The 22,750-nt window shown below is 42.8% G+C and overlaps 1 protein-coding gene across 5 annotated transcripts in view; it reads right to left on the bottom strand.

The window, feature by feature from the left end:
• Positions 1 to 22,750, bottom strand: part of Phactr1 (phosphatase and actin regulator 1) — a 462,087-nt gene that overhangs the window by 109,238 nt on the left and 330,099 nt on the right. For all 5 annotated transcript variants that reach the window (XM_051170504.1, XM_051170519.1, XM_051170512.1 and 2 more), the window contains one exon: positions 678 to 758. In XM_051170504.1, coding sequence (XP_051026461.1) covers positions 678 to 758 — 81 coding nt within the window. The remainder of the gene's footprint in view (positions 1 to 677; positions 759 to 22,750) is intronic.

The raw sequence follows: 22,750 nt of genomic DNA, 5'->3' as shown, positions 1-22,750 counted from the left end.
GCTGGCTGTCTCACATACAACCCTGAGAGTAACTGTGTCATTAGAGTGGGGGAAAGACAAGGAGGAGGGGAGAAATAGAGAGCAGAAGAAAGGGAAGACAAGAGGGAGGGAGGGAGAACTCTATGCCAGCAGGCTCAACGTTGAATATCAGAACTATTGGGGAACAGGAATGAAAGCCTGTTACTGTGTGAACATTCAGCTCCTCTGTTTGGTTATAAATTTTCCATTTCACAGTTCTTCCTATTGTGGAGAGGGACTTCAAGGTTCCAAGAGAGAAAAAAAAAATCTGCTAAGAAAATCCTATTGGATTATGACTTTTAAATATTTCTTTTGGGCAATTACATTTGTCCCAGTTCCAGGGCCTACGTGTGTGTGTGTGTGTGTGTGTGTGTGTGTGTGTGTGTGTGTGTGTGTGTGTGTGTGTGTCTGTGTATGTGTCTGTGTATGTGTGTGTGTCTGTGTGTGTCTGTGTGTGTGGTTGATTTGGGAAGCACCATATTCTCACTTCTCATCTAGCACTGTAGTGCTCTCTGCTCTCTTCTCTCTTCCCTCTAGAATCAGCAGGTTTTACATGTTCAAATCTTGATAAAGCGATGCACAAAGCAAGATGCGAACCCCAAGATGAATCTGTACACCTTGCTGGGTCCTGGGCCTGTGGACAGGAGACAGGCTCTTACCTTTATCATAGATTTCCTTTAAGACCCCTCGCTTGATCAGCTCTTCTCTGCTCTGCCTCATCGATATCTTCCTTTCCAGAGCTGTAAGCAAGTGACAGAGAACAGGTGTGAATGGTAGCAATCGTCTTTCTCCTCACCCACGAAAGATCCCCATGTTAACAGACACTGTGATCTAATGAAAGAGCCTAGGATTTATGTTTTGGTAATGGTAAGCTAATGACACACCAGTTAATATTTTAACATCCTGAAAAGACATTTAACCAGATTATTATTATTTTTTAACTAACTCTTCAAAATACTCTTTCAGTTACCTCTAAGGCGGGTATATTTATTGGACTTGACTCCTGACTTCTTGAGGTATGCGTTTGGATATCTATCTCTTGAAAGGCACTCTGTGTTGGCATAGTCCCCAGAACCTCCAGAGGACTATCTGAGGGATGGTGGGAAACTTCAGAGGGAGGTCCCTGCTTTACCTCTCCATGTAGCTCCACGTGGAGAAGCCACATGAAGAGAGAACTGTTCCCAAGCCAGGTGCTCCTCCAGCTGAGCCAGCTGTGTGGTAGGTGTGGCTGGGAGAGAGATTTCCCATGGGAAGAGTGGGTGTAATGAGGTCAATGATGAAGAAATAGACACTAAGGGCCCATAGGAGGGATGCTGGGAGCCTGTGGAGGGAAAGAAGTCCCTTCAGCACCTGCGATTTAGTCTCTGGTAAACACGTGTGGGGGAGGGAGGAGGAGCTATTTCATGGCTTGTGTGAGCCTGAGCATTTCCACATCCTTTGGGAGCGTAGCTACTTATAGGAGAACATGCTAATGACAGAACAGAGGCACTCTGTTGTGCAAAGCCATGTGCGGATTAGTTAGGCACACACTCGTACACACTTCAGCAGAATTTAGAATAAGAACTAAGAAATAGTGGACAAGGAGTGAAGCCCTGATGGGAGCCTGTGATCTCTGGCAAATCAGTCAAATCTTGGCTGGTCTGGGAAAACAGATGCCTCACCCCGTGACTTCACAAGCTGGGTAGGGCCAGGGCACCTTGATTTTGATAAACAGCTCACTGGGTCATTATCAGGCATAGGTAGGCTCACACACTCTGATACTATGTTTTGGTAAGACATTTCTTTAGTGTGTGAAGTGCTCTGGTTTCAATCCCTGACACTATAAAGAAAACTTAATGTAGGGTCTACATAATATATATACTCCAAATGAGAAAATATCCTTCCTCCAGCCACCACCAATTCCCAAGTTAAGGTGACACCCCAGAAAGCGTTGGCTTATTTATTCTGTGGCTCTGTTCGTTTGCTGCCTCAGAATGCTGTGCTTACAAGGACCATGCACACAGCATTTGAGAAGCGTAGAAAGTTAATGCCATTAACTCAGTCCTTACCATGATGCTGAGAGTGTTCATCACTCCTACTCCATAGATGGGGTGCCTGAGGCCTGCCAATCCTGCACTGCTCAGGGACAGACCACACAAGTGGAAGAGTAGAGACCCAACCTTTCTGTCTTCTCTCCAGGACCATCAAGAGGATAATTAATTATATGATGCATGAAAACAGTAAGTCTTTATCAAGGGAAGACAAGGTTCTCTTTAGAATCTTGTGCGTGAGAAGGGGGAGGGAGGAGGGCAGGGGTATGGGGGGTGAGGCATGGAGGGAGGGAGTGCTTAGATAACCTCAGGTCCTTGCCCTCCTTGTTTGAGGAAGGATCTCCTGTACTTGTCAGCTTGGATCAAGTGGTCCTCACAATGAGCATGCCTAGTGGGGAACATTTTTATGTCACAGGTAGATCATAAAGTTCCTCACAGGCTCATGTGCTGACAGTTTGCTTCTGGAAGCAACTGGTCGTGCTACCAGCCTGTGAAGGAACATGCATGGAGGGGGTGGAAGCTGGTTGGGTGATTGGGGTGTACCTTTGAAGGGGACATTGGGATGCCAATCCCCCCTTTTTGTATTTGTTTGCTAACTGCCATGATAAAATCAGCTTTGAGCCATGGCACATTGCCTGTGATAAAGTGACGCTCTGCCACAGTCCTAACTGGGTCAAGGAATCTTGAACTGAGAAACTCTGAATCTGGGAGCTAAAACAAGTCTTGCCTGATTTTTAGTTGATTTTTATCAAGTGTCTAGTCAAAGTAACAGAAAGCTAAATCCATGTAGAAATCCAATACAGAGAATGAGGAATAAGTGTTCTTGTCACATAATAGGTCCAGGTCCCGGTTTCTGCTCTGCCAGGGTGGTCTCACAGCCCTTGCCATAGCTTTATGATAGCAACTTCAGCAGAATGCCCAGTACATGGGTGCAGGGATCCAACAATCCCATTGTGCTAGTTTGAATAAGAATGATCCTCATAGGCTCATATATTTGAATCCTTAGTTACCAGGGAGTAGAACTGTCTAAAAGGATTAGAAGGACTAGGAGGTGTGGTCTTGTTGGAGTAGGTGTGGTCTTGTTGGAGGAAGTGTGTGGTTTTGGGCTTTCAGAAGCCCACAGCAGGCCCAGACTTTCTCTTTGCCTGACATCTGCAGATTGGGATGCATTTTCATCTCCCATTTTTCTCTCTCACTCCCCTGACCACTGGCACTCTTCTTCCCAGCCTGCCTCCATCCCCTCCTTTCATGACAGATCTTCTTCGGTCTGGCCACCACTCACTGTACAATACCCTATGACCACTGTTACCCAGCATTTGCATTGCAGTCAGTATTGTGTGCCATCCAGGAGTAGAGTCAAGGGCACAGCAAGAAACCTGCATGTTCTATGAAAGCATTCCGTAGAATGTAAGAGGCTAGACTTTGGCATCTTCGGGTTCTGGAACCATGCCCCAAGGGTGCCAAGAGGTGACTGTGACCACACAGGAGTGGGTCAAGCTCTTCCTCCTAGTCTTAGCTGGAAGATCCTAACGATGAAGGTGACCAAGTATCTATCTCCATGTATGCCTGCGGCTGTGCTGGCAGCCTGAGTTAGTGGAGTCCTGTGCTGCAGTGAGTGCTCTAGGCTGGATGCTCACCATGAACTCAGCTCTGAGGCTTTCCCCAACATGCGAAAGTATAGAGTCCTTTAACCTCAAGAATCCTAATACTACAGAGCCCACGCCCATTTAACAATTCTGGTTTGGCTGTCACCGAGACTGAGCATGCCTCTTGATGGTAATTCAGATAGTATCTGAGTCGTATCTGGAGTGACAAGGTGTGAGACTTGACGATGCCACTAACAGGTCTGTTTTTCTCTTTGCTACAGGAAAAGGGCCTCCCAGCTGGGTCTCATGCATGCATATGTGGAAAGGGAGTGGACACAGCTACGTTGCAAGCGATGCGCTTGAGAATATGTTATTCAGAGATTTTAAGTGTATCCACGAGTTGGTATGAGCCATTTGGAAAAGCATTGGGGAGCTAACTAGGCAAATATAGTTCTAGAAGGGTAGTGGAGCTCATTAGGGGTTATTTTTGGCTTCGCTACATATGAAAATGGCCCCTTCTATGCATAGGACAAATTTCTCATTTTTAGAGATGCATAATGAGAAGTGTGTGATTTATTGTCAAATACTGAAGAACAGGGCTGGAGAGATGGCTTAGCGGGTAAGAGTACACGCTGAGCAGGAATGAGGACCTGGGTTCAAATCACCTGCATCCATGTAAAAAACATGAGCACCTATGACCTCCAAGCTGTGACGAATTGAGACAGGAAGGTTGCTAAGGCTTGCTGGAAGCCAGCCTAGTCAGTTCAGACAGACATAAGCAACAAGGTGGAGTGTGACAAAGCAGTGTACTCAATGCCCTCCTCTGGCTTCCACACCTGCACACACATATATGCACACACAACACACATATGCACATACTACTTCAGAAAACAAGTATCATACACCACCAAAGACTAGTTATAAAACCATCTCTCTCACCTTCTCATGTGTTTGGCCAGTTTCAAAATAAGAAGCAAACACACAAGAAACAGTGAGCGAAGAAAGTGAGATGAAGAACACGCGTTAGGATTCCAGTTCTATGAAATTCAAAAGTGTGTCAAAAGCTACAGATGTGATTCGGCCACAGATCTAAGCTCGTAACTACCTAGAAATGCAAGGAAATGCTTTAGTGATAAAGTCAGGACAGTGGCCACCACTCATGAGGAGGGGAGCTGACATCAGAAAGGTGCACTGAAGGGCTTCCAAGGGTCAGCAGTCTTTTACCTTTTGGAATGCAGGTACACCGTGTTTGCTTTATAGCCTTCTCATGCATTCCATATGGGTGCTTCACCCACTTACTCAATGCATGTTTTATTTCCCCAAACAAAAACATTTAAAGGATGCTCTCACTAACTCCACTTCTCTTTGTAACTTTGCAATAATCTCCAAAAGGGAATAAAGAGCTCAGACAACACATGACAAAAGCATAGTTGTCCAGCAGACTGTCTCCTGTAATGAAGGAATAAATGCCACAATGTGACTTTTCTTGGCTATTCCTTCAAGAAGGCCCAACCATGTGCACAGCAGGGTACCTCTTAATGTTCACTTAGTTTTTCCCAAGGCTCCAGGGAGCCCCACGAAGCCTGCATGAGTGGGTTAAAATCCAAGCAGAAAGTTTCAAAACTTAAGTAATTTTACAGGAGGAAAGACTGAGGATTTGGGAAACAGAATGAACTATTCTTGGGGCCCACCATTAAAAGAACAAACCAACCGAGAGGAGATAGTTCCACAAGGAATGATATGGTGAGGGCAGCAGAGACCCTCACTCCATAATTTGCATCTCCTACTTTCTATCTTTAAGTTAAGCAGCACAGGGAGCTCTTCACCAAATTCCACCAGGATGAGCATGACTGTCTCTTCTGAGATCAGATACATCATCACCATCACCATCATCATCATCACCATCATCATCACCACCATCATCATCACCACGACCACCACCACCATCCACTGGCTCCCTAGTACAGGAGAACAGTAGAATATTATGTTTTTCTTTTCTTTTTGACAGTTTCATACATATATGCTCACAATGCCCTCATTACCCTCTGGGAGTCTTCCCTCCTTTTTCCCCTAGTTCACACCAGACTGCATCATTAGAAGACAAAAATCCCCTCCTCTAGCAAATATCGTCTCCTTAGGAAGGGATGGGGGCCTCATGCACACCCACTCATGTCCAGGATGGAAAGTGGGAGGGCCCAATGTCATGCAAGTCTCCATTGCTGCTGGGTGTAGGGTGTGATTTAATAAAAGAAGAGCCGAAGACAAATGCACATGAAGCTCTGTTCATGACCTCTGTGACGGCAAATGCTTTTCAGACCTAATCCTTATAGTGACAGCAGATATAGTGACATGAAAACAGATGTACACAAAGCTCTATTCATAACTTCTATAATGACACACTTTTTCACTGCCTGTCAAGTGTTAACCCTTGCAGTGACAGCAGATACAGTGACATGAGTGTTGGTATTAGACACAAAGGCTGGCAGCTTTGGGGCTGTCTTCCAGTGCTTGAGAGAGTGGGGATGTCTGATTTTCCTTCATGATTGTGGAGTTCTTCAAATCCACACCTCTGTTCTCTGTCGCCTCTAACACTTTGCCCTGCCCAGGAAGAAAAAACAGCTTTGTAGATTTAGGGTTAGTTAAGTGAACTTAGCCTTCCAGTTACAACATGTACAATGTGCTACTGTGTTTTTACTATAAATTCCTAATTATTATTGGCTACTCTGTGATAGGAGCATATAACCTCAAGCAGCCAAGAGTAGAAATCTGACATTTTACCCAGAATAGTTTAATACTCTAGCTACCACCTGTTACCCAAAGGATGACAGAGCCCTTGTTCACGCTGGCTTCGCGACTTGCCTTTTCAGAGTGTCATGATCAGACTGGCTCTGCTGCAGTGAGGTCAAGAATCCAATATAAACATGGAGAGGTGCTTTCAAGTTTTTATTTCTCCAACTCTTTAAAGACAGGAAAGAATGGCAGTGTCTGGTTGCTTGCTTCTTTGATGCTGCGGATGGAACTGAGGGCTTTGTGCGTGCTCAGCATGTGCCCTACTGCTGAGCCACACCTTCCGGCAGAGTGAGTGAGATCTCTTTTTCTCTACTGCCAGGACTAAAGTTGGCTAATAACTGTGAATCAATCATAACTATACATAGATATGCCATATTTCTATTTCAAGAGACATTTTGCCTAAAAAGGACATTTCTCTGACTTCCTAGTCCTCTCTGGGCTTTGCCCCATGTTGACCACACTAATACAATGTACTAGGAATTAAGGGCTCCGTGCTCACCACGTAATTATATACATCGCACAATAACCCCAGGGCCTCGGTTTCATTATCTCCACCTGGCAGATGAAGGCGGTGTTAAGTGTAAAGCTGGACTTGAACTCAGGTTGTGTAATTCCTGTGCACAATTACCAATGCGCGGCATCCTCCTGACCTGAGCCTTTACAGGGTGGGAATATGCCATAGTTTGTGAAGCCTTTCTGCAAGTGAACACACTGCACAGGCTGTCCCTAACCCGGCAGTTGATTCCTCTGTCTTAAGATAGAGTTTGTGTATGGTAGATTAGTCTACTTGGATTGTCATGACAAGATACCATGGACTGTTTACCTTAAACAGCATAATTTATTTTTCTCAGACTTCTGGAATCCAGATGCCTCTCAGCCTAGAGGACTAGGACCACACACTTACGATTTCATTTAACTTCACTTTCATACGTCACACGTGGGTTAGAGATCCACCGTAATGACTTGAGGTGACCAATCCTGTCATGTGTAAACTATGGCCACTTCTTAACTGCAGGTAATTGTTTCTGAGCTGGAGTTTGCACTTGAAGACCAACTTGACTGGCGCATATTAGTGACCAATCCAGAACTATGAACGTGGGTTGAGGACTCTTCATTTGAAATGCTGGGGCCCAGAAGTGTTCAAGATTTTGATTTGGATGGAGTCTGAAATGCTTACATATACACAGTGAGCTATCTCGGGGTTGAGGCTCAATTCTACACGCTTGATTATGCTTCACTTCCACCTCGTACACACAGCTTCAAGGTAATTTCAAGCAGTCTCTTTTAGTGCGGTTTCGTTTGGATGTAACTCATCTTTTGAGGTCGGGTGTGGAATTGTTCACGTACTGCATAATGTTGGCACACTAAAGTTTAGAATCTTGAAATGTTTCTGATTTTGGATTTTTAGGTTCAGGGTGCTTGACTTGTATGTTACTGTTATTCTATTTTAGTAAGAAGTCCAACTGTCCAAAGGAAATAAAGCATCCCCCTTCTCTCTTCTCTCTCTCCTTTCTCTCCCCTCTTCTCTTCTCTTCTCTTCTCTTCTCTTCTCTTTTCTCTCTCTCTCTCTCTCTCTCTCTCTCTCTCTCTCTCTCTCTCTCTCTCTCTCTCTCACACACACACACACACACACACACACACCCATAGTTAGGAAGGCAAACACCTGCTCTAGCCTTTCCCAGCCGGCACTGTGGGTGGTGAGAACTCTGCATTGTGCTTTTGTTTCTGATGCCTGGCATGATATTCTAAGCTACACTGACTTTTATACCATAGCACAATAGAAAGGCTCCCAAGGAGAGAATGCAAAGCTGCTTTGAAAAAAGTTAATCAACTGAGAATCAATCTTTCAGCCTTTGTTGATTCTGACTTCTGTTGGCTGGTTATGTGTGTGGACATAAGCCTACTGCTTTCTTCTACTCTGTACCATTCCAAATCCACGTGGCCTCATGGTTTCTCTTGGCATTCAACCTACCTGTTCAATTGCCTTTGCTATTCTTTATCTTTGAATGTATGCCTACAATTAGAATGAACTCATGCATTTCCATTAAAAAATCCTATATGAATTTTGATTGAAACTGCACTGAATCATCTTTACAATATTGAGCCTTCTAGTCTAGGAATATGGTCCATGTCTTCATTTGTTGATGTTATTATAAATGGTATTTTACAAATTATATTCCAGTAAGTGTTGGAAGTAAGTAGGGATTTTTCTTTTTCCAGGAAATGACAAGTGTCCCAGTTGTTTTGTTTTGTTTTTGTCAACTTGACATGGGTTATGGTCCTCTGAGAAGGGAGCCTCAATTAAGAAAGTGTCATCATAATATTGATCTGTTGGTAAGCCTCTGGTGGATTTTCTTGATTGATAATTGATGTGAAAGGTTCCGACTCTGTGTGGGCAATGCAATTCCTGGACAGATGGTCTATAAGAGAGCAAACTGGGCAATGGAGGAGCAAGGCAGTAAGCAGCATTCCTTCAGGCCTCCAGGTCCCTGCCCCAAGTTCCTGTCCCAACTTCTCTCACTAATTAAGTGTGATTTGAGAGTTGTAAGATGAAATAAACCCTTTTCTCTACAAGCTGCATTTGGTCATAGTGCTTTATCACAGCAATAGAAATCTGAACTAAGACAACATGCAAAGGTCAATTTCCCTCTAGTGCACATTAATAATTCACTTCTCTCACTTGAAGGAAATGAGTGTTTGCCCCTACTGTTTGTATTACAAGCTGATGAATGCATAAGTGAGGCTATAGGCAAGCCCCGCCCTGTGTCCCTGTCATAAAGCATCTTGTCCTACAAAGGGAGAAAGTAAGAGGAAAGTATCACATGTTCTGTGTGCAGAAGAGTAGGGAATAGTGCTACATTATCTGGAGTTTTTCTTAAATTTGGGAAGAAATTTGAATATGATTTTAAACACTTTTAAAAAGAAATTTAAAATACTACATTTGTTAAACAAATCATATTGTCAAGCAAAAACAAAAAATAAACCAACATTCCCTCCACACAAAAAAAAATTTCATTCTTCCCCCAAAGAGAATGATAGGTTCACTTGGCTTCCCTAATTGCTATTTTTCAAATATTTGAAAAATATATAATAGTAGTATTACCCAAACTCTTCTCTAGTTACTCCTCCTCCTCTTCCTCCTTCTCCTCCTAATTGTAATAATTGATAATAGATTTCTCATCTTGTTTTAAAGGCTACCTTGAAGAACTGTAGACATAGATCAGCAGTAAAGAGTGTTTGCTGTTCTTGCAGAGGACCTGAGGTAGATTCCTAGTAACCATGTTGGATGGCTCACCAATGCTTTAACTCTAGCTCCAGAGGAACCAGTGCCTTCTTGGCCTCTAGAGGCACCCACATGCATGTGCACACACACACATACACACACACACATACACACATGCAAATAAATAAATAAATCTGCAAAGCGTAAAAGGTTAGCTTTGTATAATAACATGATAAAGATAAGAAAATTATGGGCTGGTATCTCTCTTTCTATAAACATAGAATTTTTATGTAATATTCAGAAACAACCCATTAATATATTTTTAAAGGAACTTTGTCACTATTACTTTGGCTTGGTCTTGGGACTGTTCAAAATCAGTACTATTAAGACTACCAACAGAGGAAAGAGAATTCCTCACAGTCAGCTCATAGATACAGATAAATATTTAATGAAATTCAACATCCACTTAGGCTGTAAGCAAAGTAGAAATAGGAAGGAACTGCTAAGTTGTTGAGATCAGTAGCTATCAAGAAATAAATAAGGAAATAAACCCCACAGCAGATAGAAGAATTAACTGTAAAGCATTTAAAGATTTCTCCTGAGACCTCAAGAATGAGGAGACATGAGAGGACCTAGACCAAGCTAAAGTAGAACAAACGTAAGACATTTAAAGATTAAGTGTGATAAATGAAGCCCTTACTTATGGACTTCAGAGTCACAATCATATAATATCTAGAAGCTACAATAAAATCTGATGAATAACATAAAAAGATGAGTTTAACAAAGTTTTGTATACACCATAAATGACTTCTCTTATCTATGGGTTTCATATCTATGAATTCAACCAACTGTGAATACAAATTTTTAAAGAACCCCCCCGCCCCCATATTTCTACTGAAACAGACAGGTTATTTTTTTTCTCATTGTTTCTTAAACAACAAACAACTGTTTACATAGTGTTATATATAAACAATCTGGAGATGACCTAAGATGTATGGGTGGGTGTACAAACATCTCTCCATTTATCTGAGTGTGCAACATCTGGAAGTCCCAGAAACAATCTCCACTTATAGTGAGGTACATCTATCTTATAAAAGGAAAAGAAAAGTCATGTCGGGGGCTTTCTGATGGGCATTCGTGCACTGCTTCTGAAGTCAATGCGGCATGCACAGTGGAACCCAGCAGAATTCACAAATGAAAACCAGACAGACCATTTTGTTACATTTGCTTTGACTGTTATTTTAAAGACATGATGGGGCAGCCCTAGCTTCTATAATACTGTCCAATGGTCTTCAGGTTCTGATGGTGGACTCCCCATTGATCTGGGGGAAGGCCTGAACCAAATTGGTGATTTAGAATTCAAATTCTGACTCTTGGCACAGTCTTGGCTGGAGTGAGTGAGGGATTGAATGAACGCGCTCAGCTGGGCACCTACCTGACTTCAGTCCTGTGCAAAAGCAAACTTAAACTCTCTCTACCTATCCTACTCTGCTGAAAGAAAACTCACCAAAGGATCTGTGCTGGTTTGCATCGTTGGCTCAACACAAAATCTTGCCTATGGCTCTGGCTACACAATAGCACAGGAGCAAGCAACAGGAGTCTACCACCTCCTCGATTCCCCTTCAGTAGAGCGTCCTGTCATTCCATCAGGCAGATAAACGAGCTGCTCTGAAACCCTGAAGACGGGACTATATAGGACTCTGCCTAGACTGTCAAACGCATCAGAGTGGTCAGCTCAGAGACACCATCTGCAGAGATCTTAAAGCTGTGAATAAAATACACGAAACACAAATTGCTCATCTTAACATTTTAAAGGATTTATTTATTCTAGATTTATGTACACGGTACAAGTTACACATGAGGTTATGTGTACTTTGTGCATGTAGGAGCACTTAGTGGCTAGAAGAGAGAGTCCACTCCCTTGGGCCTGGAGTTACAGGCAGTTGTGAACTGACGGGTAGGTGCAGGAAACTGAAGCCAGGCCCTCTGTGAGAGCAACAAGTGCTCTTAATCACCCAGGCATCTCTTCAGCCTCTCCCTTAGTGTTCATGGTGTGATCAGTGCTGTTAAATACATTCTCATGGCGGTGCAAGCATCTCCAGCACCCTTACACCCTGTGACACAGAAATTTCACATCCACTCAACAACAACATTACCCCTCTCATCAGTTACGGGTCACCCTTGTCTCTGGAACTTGACTATTCCAGGTACTTAACAACACAGGTTTGTGTGTGTGTGTCTATATTATTTCACTTAGCATAATGTTCTCAAGGTTCACCCACATTGTACGGTATGTCACAATTTCCTTCCTTGGGAAGGCTGAGTGGCAGTCCACTATTGCATGACATGTTTCATTCTCTCCTTCCTCTCTCTCTCTCTCTTCTCTCTCTCTCTCGTATTTTTGAGACAGGGTTTCTCTGTGTAGCCTTGGCTGCCCTGGATTCACTTTATAGACCAGATTGGCTTCAAACTAGCGATCCACTTGCTTCTGCTTCCCTGAGTGCGGGGACTAAACACGTGTGCCACCATTCTGCCTGTGGGTAGACACTCATTGCCTCCACCTCTTGGTGTATGTGCATAATACTTGTGTGAACACAGATATGTTCTTGTGGACCTGTTTTCAGGGTTTTTTTTTTTTTTTTTTTTTTTGTATTTGGTACATGTACAGAGTGGAACTGTTGGATCACATGGGAGTTCTAGAGTTCTATTTTTGAGGAGCACTATGTTGTTTTCCACAGCAGCTGCCCGGCTTCATATTCCACCAAGAGCACACAGTACCTCAGATGTCTCTACATCCTCACCAACACTACCCCTCCCTTCTCCTCCTGTTGTTACTGTTAGAACACTCTTCAGGGCTATGAGGTGACTGACATAGTTTAATATATCGAACTTTGGGGAAGAGGAAAGCCAGCACAGGTTAGAGCACTAACATTCGCCTGTGAGCTTAAATGCTTTGAAAAGTTTCCATTTCTTCACCCCAGGGCACTACAGTCATAATTTCACAAACTAAAGGCCTATTTTTTACCCTTTGGGATAAGAACTTTGATTTATTTAGTGAGGGAAAGCAGGGACAGGTCTCATGGAAAGGACAAGTAAAAAAAAAACAAAAAACAAACAAACAAAAAAAACCAAAAAGGCAGCCAGACATGGTGGCACAGGCCTGTAATCCCAGCACTCAGGAGGCAGAAACAGGTGGATCTCTGTGAGTTCAAGGCCAGTGTGGTTTACAAAGTGAGTCCAGGACAGCCAGGGCTCTGTTACACAGAGAAACCCTGAGAAAATCAATAAAATAAAATGGCTATTTTTTTCCAGAGAAAGAAATACTTTATTATTGTTTTTATTAACAAAATTAGGACTTATCTCCTAGTTTTTTAGAAAATTAATGGACAAGAGCTTTGTTAGGTATAATAATGCTATATATTATGATAAACCTGATCATTTATTATATTAATATTATATATATAAACTTGGGTAGATGTTAGCTCTGACTTATTTCTTCAAGGCTTCATGGGGGCTAAAAATTGATACTTTTTTCAGGTTGAATGAAAGGTTTCTTGGGGAGTAGATACAGAGGAAATAATATAAATTCTTTATGAATTCTAGCTTTATGATCCAAGGAGACAGGAAAGATAAGTTTAGTGAAAAAAAAAAAGACTTGGTCAGTAGACACTTGAAGGAGGTATCAGTGACCAATGTTGGAAGAGGGCCTGCTAGCCAGCACTTCTGCCTTTTCAGGCCCTATTGTCTGTGCAGCTCAACTCAGCCAGAGCAGCCAGGGACAGGTGGCCCATAAATGCATGTATATGGTTGAGTGACAACAGAACTTTATTTGTCAAAAGGTCATAAGGTGGGGCTGGTTGACTTGTCATGATTTTGTAACTCCTGAAAATTAGGATGTTTTAATGAAAAGGAGGAAGAAGAAGAGGAAGAAGAGGAGGAGGAGGAGGAGGAGGAGGTGACAAATGGAGACACAAATCCTCAATGTTATTTCTTTTAAAAAGTAGGTATAAGCTAGGCATCATGGTATACACACCTGTAATCTCACACCTGGGCGGCTGAGGCCCGAGGATCTAAGTTTAAGGTTAGCTTGGATTATGTACTGAGATGCTGGAAAACACACAGACCTAAGCTAAAAAGATCAATGGATAAATAAATATAAGTAGATGTTGGTAGAGGACAGATCTACTGGCCTAAGCATAAAACTGCGGCTGTGGCAGGGCTTGATGGTGCACACCGGTAATGCCAGCGCGTGGCGGGTTGACAAGGTTATCCTTGGCTGTTTAGTGTGTTTGAGGCCAGCCTGTGCTATATAATTTCAACTTCTTCCTCTTCCTCCCAAGAAAGAAAACTGGCTTTCATGTAAAAATACATGCATATCGCCACTTTTGATCCTTGATGTAGTGAAACTCAAGGCTGATAAAGATCAAGAAATTGTTGGGGGAAAAAAAAAAAAAAAAAAAAAAAAAGAAAGAAATTGTTGGCTAGGTAGCTCTAAAATCTCAACACCTCATGACAATGCTTGAGCTCGCAAAGGAAAAAAAAAAAAATCTGATGCGATGGGCAGACATTGCATCGGTAGACCACGTCACTGCCGGAGCCACAGCTCAGAGGCAGAACTCTTGCTTAGTAAACCCTGATGCAGCAGCACCGTCATGGAAAAGCAACTCACTCAGCAAATGCTTGGCGAGATGTTCTTTCCTCATTACCACTGGAGGCTCCATGGCCAGTGTTGGAAGCACAGCCCTGGTGCTCAGAGCCAAGGTCCTGTGACATTCATCTCACCCACCTCCCCTTCGATGGAAATCCCCAATGAAGCTCTCTCTCATCGGTTCTCCAGGGCACTCTTCTCACAGGGCCTTGACCTTGGCCTGAAGAACTGCAACTTTCAGCAACAATAAAGCTGTCTGCCGCCCACACTGATGGGCTTGAATAAACACAGGCAGAACACTTGCAGATGCTCCAAGCTTTGTCTTCAGAAAAGGGAAACAAGCAAGATCTCTTAAAATACCTCCCTGAGAAAGTACAAAGCCACTGACAGCTGATGATAGATCCCTAAGCTGTCTTTGCCTGGAGCATTTACCTAAGGAAAGTTAAGGCCTCCAAGGCCCCTTGCTGTCTTTGATGGGTATCTCCAGGACCCTGGGGCGAGGTGAGAGGGGAGGGAACAGGGACGGACATACAACACCATCCCTGTGAAATGCAAACATCAGGGGTGGGGCCCCTGTCTCCATCTCCATAGGAGTTTAGGAGTCTGACTCTGTAGGTTATCAGTTAGCAGACATAGATGGCTCAGTCACATCCATCAGGTCCCCATGGCACACCCCAATGTATAAAAGACCTGTTTTGCTTCCACGGAGCTGAACTCCAGTCTAGCACTGGTCTCTCAACAGCAACAGTACTGAGTAAAATCTGTTTAGCTTCCATTTCCTACCATTGTCTGGCTTGCTTCCTCTATGAGTGATGCTGCCACATGCTGCCTTCAGGGAGCACTGTTCCATCTTTAACGTTTGGGGTTGGAGGTATGACTCAGCAGTTAAGACTGCTTGCTACGCTTCCAGAGGACTTGAGTTCGGTTCCCAGCCCCCATATGAGGTGGTGCATAAATACTGGTAACTCAAGCTCCGGGGGGATCAGACCCCCTCTTTTGGCCTCTTCAGGTGCCTGCACATGCATGAGACACATGCATGAGTATGAAGTATGCGCGTGCACACACACACACACACACACACACACACACACACACACACACACAGAACCAAGAGGGTTCGAATCTGTGCCCTCCTCTCCACCCCCCATCCCCGGCCATTGTCCTCAGCATGTCTTGACACATGCCAGCTTCCTGACCAGGAGGCCCTCAAAGAGTCTTTCACCAGCTCTTTCACCAGCGAGCCCAGGAGATTAGTATTTTCCTGCTCCCCTTGGAGCTGACCCTCTTGGGTTTGCCTTTCTGGAGCGTGATTATCTTTCTCTAGGCAAATGATGTCTCTTTCTCACTCCAAATGCATCACAGTGCACAAAGTTCCCAAGCTGTGTGGTCATGTCTCAGTATGAAATGAGAGCTCACGTTTCAAACAGCACAGATTACTGAGCTCACAAACCTGAGTCTTCAGAAAGAGAAGAAGAAGAAGAAGAAGAAGAAGAAGAAGAAGAAGAAGAAGAAGAAGAAGAAGAAAGAAGACGAGATTATGCAAACAGGTGTCTAGAAGACTTAACCCACTTAGTTTAAACTCATTAATGAGGTAACTTTCAAATGGGTTATAATTTTCATGATGAATCTAAGAGGTCAGACTGATTTGTGTCCCAGGCTAACTTACTGCTTCTGTTACTTATTTATTCAAGGATCTTCAGGGTAGGCACTGAGGGGCTTTGAGTAACAAGTGCATTGTAATAAATCAGTTTCAAGGTATATCTGGACAATTGACTCCTGCTTTTCTTTGGTACTTAGAAATAAAAATTAAAAAGGGAACAGAACCAAGCAGCTGACTCTAACGCCCCTTGCTTCCAGTCTTTAAAAATAACTTGAATGCTTGATTCAGCAGCTTAATGGCCCCCTTCCTCACGAATGCAGATAAGTCTCCATAATAAACCGCACAGTAATCATGATTGCTGTGAACTCAGCATACGGTCCTGAACAGATGTCTGCTCCGCAGCGGGTTGGAGATGGCCTTGGGTACTTGTATTAATGAAGGCCCATTCAGAAGGATGCTAAACTACAGGCTCAGGGATGGGAAGATGGGGAAAGAAGAGGTTGCGATAGATTCAGGTGCTTCTGAGTGGACCTTAGGCTGGTACTGGCAGGAAAGGCGGAAGTTGACTCTTTGACAACCTGTTGGCTTTTTTTTTTTTTTTTTTTTTTAGACAGGGTTTCTCTGTGTTATCTTGGCTGTCTTGGACTCAGATCAGGCTGGCCTCAAACTTGCAGAGATCTGCCTGCCTCTGCCTCCTGAGTGCTGGGGTTGAAGGCGTCAGCCAGCTCCAGTGCTGGCTAACTTTATGTTAACTCCACACAGGCTGTAGTTATCTGGGATTGAGTAAATGCTTCCATAAGATCAGGCTGTAGGCAAGCCTGTAGAGCACTTTCTTAATTAGAGATCAATGTGGGAGAGCCCAGTCCATTGTGGGTGGTACCATTTGTGGGCGGGTGGTCCTGGGTTCTATAAGACAGCAGACTGAGCAAAGCATGAGGAACAATCCAGTATGCAGCCCCCCTCCATGGCCTCTGTATCAGCTCCCGCTGTGAGGTTCCTGCCTTGTTTCAGTTCCTGTCCTGACTTCCTTTAGTGATGAGCAGTGATATGGGAGTGTAATCTAAATAAACCCTTTCCTCCCCAAGTTGCTTTTAATCATGCTGTTTTATCACAGTTATATAAACCCTGCCTAAGACACAACCCATAGTAGAACATCTGACTGGAAGAGGGAATCTCACCCAGCTTCCCCATGGAGTCATCACATCCCTGCGCGCATTGCTAACTCCAGGAGATTCTTTTGAGTGTGTCAGAAGATGAAGTCACTGCTGGGATGTGAGTGCATCCTCGAAGCGTCACATTGTTCTCGCATGTGGTAAGAAGCGTCTAAGTTACCTTTCAGTGGACATTAGAAGCAAGGATTGGGAAATGTCAGCAAGGTCACATTCCAAGTGGTGTTGGAGTTCTAGCTGCTTCTATACTTCTGACTTTGTGAAAGTTAAGTTGTGCCTTCTCAAAAGAACAGGAGAGGACTGGAGGCGGGGTATGCTTGCTTTTGAAGGGCAGCTAATCTCTATTACCCTTCCTTGAAAATTTAACTGGTCTACCCAGGCAGCCTGAGGCAGCCTTTGAGATGTTCTATTATTCTCAAGGAGGAATACTGAACATTATCAAATCAAATGAAGGTCTCTGCTGTGTGGCCCTCCACCTCCAATGGCCCACCTACTGACACTCTTGCTTGCGTGTATAAAACTTTCAAGATTTTTCTCCACTCCTACAATCCTGTAGCTAATTGTTGCAATACAATATCCTTTGCAATAAACTTGAGTGATCCTCCACCCATGGTGGGAAGTCTTTGTTTGGACTAAGGGTGAGATGTAGGAGGCACTAGTTCCTTTGGAGCAGGTTGGGCTAAATCCACATGAAAGTATCTTATGGAAACTGAATACAACGGCACAATGACAAGAAGTCAGAAGCAAGTAAACAATGAAGATTTGGTACAGTTTCAAGGGAGGGGATGGGATTCTCAAAGAAATGAAATCAAATTAAAAAAAAAAAAAAGAAAGAAAAGAAAAGACTAGGGCAGCCTGTGATGGTTTAAGTGAGACGTCTCCTATAAGTCTCAGGCATTTGAATTCTTGGTCCCCAGTTGATGGGACTGATTGGGAAGGATTAGGTGGTATACTCTTCTTGGAGGTATGTCATTGGGGGCAGGCTTGAGGTTTTAACAGCTTCCTGCCAGCCCTAGTGCTCTCTCTGCTTCCTGTTTATGTATCTAGATGTGAGCTATCAGCTGGTGCTCCAGTACCTACCTGCTGCTGTACTCCTTATTGTGATGGTGATGGTGGTTATAGTGATGGTGATGATAGTTGTGGTGGTGGTGGTAGTGGTGATGGTAATGGTGGTGATGGTGGTGATGGTGATGATGGTGGTGGTGGTGGTGATGTTGATGATAGTTATGGTGTTTGTGGTGGTGGTGGTGATGGTGGTGATGGTGGTGGTGGTGGTGATGGTAATGGTGGTGGTGGTGATGGTGATGGTGATGGTAATGATGGTGATGGTGATGGTGATGGTGATGGTAATGATGGTGATGGTGATGGTGATGGTGAAGGTGGTGGTGGTGATGGTGGTGAAGATGATGATGGACTCCTTATCTCTCTGGAACCCTAAGCTTCAAACAATCTCTTCCTTCTGTAAGTGGTCATTTTGTTTTTATCACAGCAATAGGAAAGTAAGAGACAGCCAACGACAACTACAGTGATAAGGCCTGAAGAAAGACACACAGGATAAGTCACAGTAGATACCCAAGGTCTGGTGTTTATACTGTATTGGTTACTTTTTTTTTTTTTTTTTTTTTTTTGCACTTTAACAGAATCAACTTGAGGAAGAAAGAAAATTTTGTTTCGTCTCATAGTTTCATGGTGGAGAAGGCATGGTGGCATTCATGGCTGTGGGAGTGGCTCCTGTCAGTGTGGTTGGAGTACTGGTGATGTGCTAGAGATCTTGGCCAGAACCAGAGTGTAACTATAAGTCATAAGACCCACAACTACAACTGTGGAGAGGACTCATTTCCCCAGAGTTCCATAATATCCTCTAAACAGGAGAGACCTAGAGACCAAGTGTCATACACACAAGTCTGTTGGGGGGCATTCCACTTTCAGACCATAGCAAACATATTCTATAAAATATTGCTAGACTACTTCATGTGAGGCCTATGACATTGAACAATACCTTTGCTGGGATTTACTCTGTCACCAGTAAAGTATAATTTTACATTTTAAAAGTTATCTTCACTTTCTAATTGCTATCTATTAAAAATACTGGGAAAACGCACACAGATAAGGCAGTTACACATTTAAAAACTTATATGAAGATTCCATTTGTGAAAACTGTCAACAACTTATTTATGCTGATATAGAGAAAATACACAATTTTATTCTATTTACAATCCTCCAAACAGAAGAAGTAGATTTGTAGAAGAAAAAAGGGTTAGAGTTTACACGTTAAGGTGGGACTTCTACAGAATTCGCTGCAGATTGCACCAGGCTTTGTTCACTGTGAATGCACCTAAAAGGTGCTTTAAAACTGCGCCTGAGCAAAATCACAGGTTGCATTAATTCGCTAATGAGGTTATTAAGTGACTTTCAAGCCTTGTACTATGGGCCTATGAGAAAGTTCAGCTAAAATGTTAATTTTCACAGGCTGTTGTTACTTAGAATAAAAAAAAAAAAAAGAATTTAATATCCTTCAGACTGTGGCTGAAGCTAAGTGAAAAAAAAAAGTCTGCTATTTCTTGTCATTTAAAAAAAATCTCACTTCAAGAAACCACTGGAATAATGAGCAATTTGATTAACTAGAAGCTGATGCTGACATTCAATTGGCATTTTTTATACTGTTATGTTTAAAAAATTATGAGGCTAGAGAGATGGCTCAGTGATTAAGAGAATTTGATGCACGTGCAAAGGACCTGGGCTGTTTCCAGTACCTGGCATGGTGGCACATAACTGCCTGTACTTCCTGTTCCAAAGTATTTGATGTCTCTTCCGTGTACATGTTGCACATAAACTCATGCATGTATACACCTATGTACATAAATGAAAAAAATCAAATGATATTAGTGGCCTTATGGGATGGTTCAAAGATTAAGAGTGTATTCTGAGTTCAGGAAATACCCCTGGCAAGTGGCTCACAACTGCTTGTCACTCCACCACTAGGAGGACCTGACACCTCTGGCCTGGTCTCTGCCTGCACCTGCACAAATACAACACACAGACACACACACACACACACACACACAGACATACACATATAGATGCACAGAGAGAGACACACAGTCGCACACACTTAAAATAATAAAAATATCTTTAAAAATTAGAAAAATTTCACCTCTTATTAGTGGTGTGAAGCAGACTTGACAAAATGTATTCCTCTCTATGAATACACAAATCATTTAAGTCCCTTCAGATTTCTCTCTGGAGTTTAAAGTACAGTTTTTAAGTACACATCAGTCAAGTTTTTAGTGAGAAGGAAGCCACAGAAAGAGTGTCACAAATCCATGTGTTAAAATTCACTTTCTGAAATCTCATGGGGGTAGGTGGGTGCTCCCAAGACTCACTTTTATTATTGTTGTTGTTGTTGTTTTGTTGCTGTTAACTTTTTTATTTTTGAGGCATACATCTCCCTGTGTAGAGCAGTTTAACTCATAGAGGACCAGCTGCCTCTGTCTCCTGAGTCATGGGATTAAAGGCATGTGCCACCTATGGTAGCTTACTTTCATTTTGTAGTTTTGAGACAGGGTCTCACTGTGTAGCCTGGCACTCATTATGTAGACCAAGCTGGCCTTGAACACATAGAGATCACTCTAGCTCTTTATGTCACAACTTAGTTTGGTTTTCTCTTCATTTGGTGTTCTAACTCATACTCTGCTAGAAATGTACAATAGAAATCAGGAGGCTGGCACCTGCAGAAGGGGAGGAGGGAAGGGACATAAAGCTACGAAGACTAAAATCACCCATTTGGTCACCCATGTGAGCACCACTATCCAGGGCATGATACAGTAACGAGGGTTTTAAAAAGGAGCCTGCAATTACGTTTAAGAAGAAATGGGAGTGCATATGTCTTAAAGACATGTTTGTTGGTGATTAATTTATGGCACCGAACAGAGGAAGGGCTGTGTTTTGTTTTTGTAAAAACAACAATTATTTTCCTAATGCTTAATAGAGCATCATATTTCCATAATGATGCAACTCAACACAAGCCACGTGGAGACATGATTACACACCGTACAATGCTGCACAAGCAATTAAACCAGGAACAGCCAACCAAGCAGAAATGGCTTGTCAATGTTTCTTTCCCAAGGACTAATTTTGGCCCACATTTTCTGAGGCTCAGAATAATGTTTTCAAAGTGTTGAAACCAGAGCATAGCTCTAATTCCACCCTGAGTTGTTCAAGCCTGCTTTATTCAAATTTAGATTACTAGAGGCCAGTGGCTCGTAAGCTTTTTGGTAGCTCCCACCAAGCACCCTGCCCCTTGAAGTGTAAGAGGACACTTTGGAAGCTCCATGTGGTTCTTAGAGCCTAACTAATACCTTTTTGGGTCAAACATAAGAGAATATAAACATGAATTCAATTAAGCCATAGTTTCATATTGGCCCTTCAATCAAAAATAGGGTAAAAATTAGTTTAAAATAACCAACCACCCAAATAAACAAGCCCACCCCAAGCCAAAAAGCCGAACCAAACATGGAAGCATAACAGGTCACCTATACACACTACACTAGAGGTTCACGTGTGCATATGTTTACATGCAAAATCACTTTAGGTTCATTTTTGTATGCTGTGTACTGTATATGCTATTGCAGTATGGTCTCTGGGTGCTGCCAATAAGAAACATGCACAATAAAACATCTTATATGGAAGGACGAGAAGTCAAAACTTACCAATTCTAACTTTCTAAGAAGCTTGCTGGGGAGGTCTTTGGGGATGCCCAGATTAACACTTAGTCCGGGCTGTGTCAGGTCAAAAGTAGCTACAGAAGAGTCAACCCCACCAATGACAACTGCATATGAACACGGGGCTCATAAATTTGTCTTACTTTGAGTGTTTATCCCTTGGGTACACTCATTCCCTCAAATTAACCAGAGGCATTTCAATTTGAACCCTTCATTGAAGGGTGTCATGTGAAAAGAGGGGAAAGGAGAAAGGAACTTTGCAGCGGTTAATAGCTATCAAAACCTAAAAACTACTCAAGTCGACTGGTTTATTTCTATAGATAATATCCATGTGATTCTTCAGAAACACTGTCAAATATATGCATATGAATAGTTAATAATCATTATTCCCCCCAACTGTAGTTCCAACTACAGACAGAAAAAGCAAAAGACAATATTTAAGAATATCTTCCTGAATGAAATGGCATTGCAAACATTTCGTCCTTCGTTCACTCCTTAGCTAGTGAGGTAAATGGTTCATTGTCATGCACTCCTGAATAAGGATGGATTGGGACCCCCCGCCCTCCAAACTGTGAGCCAATGTGAACCTTCTTTTTTCATAAGTTGATAGCCTGAGGTAATTTGTTACAGTGATAGAAAGCTGACTAGCACATGCACCTCATGCTTGGCTGGCCTCTAGCCTGTGCCTCACACTACATGAGGAGATAAATACAGGAGACCCCGTCTCTGCAGGGGACACAGAAGATTAAAGGGATGTGACAGGAAACTCTAGCATCAGTAGCCACACACACATAAACTCAATTCATCTTGATTTCAACTTGTCATTGTTTTCTCTGTCTTTAGAGAAATGGTTATAGACACTTGTGTTACTGTCAAACTTTCAGAGATTTCTGACAAGGCATTCCACCCATAGTCAGCAAGAATGGGTTTTCTATTAGTAATGCCTTTCATGCTCCCTCATCAGA

The sequence above is a fragment of the Acomys russatus genome, chromosome 3 (assembly GCF_903995435.1).
Source record: "Acomys russatus chromosome 3, mAcoRus1.1, whole genome shotgun sequence".
Classification (NCBI taxonomy): Eukaryota; Metazoa; Chordata; class Mammalia; order Rodentia; family Muridae; genus Acomys; species Acomys russatus.
Note: the sequence above shows the minus strand (reverse complement) of the source record. Positions and strands in the feature narration are given on the sequence as shown.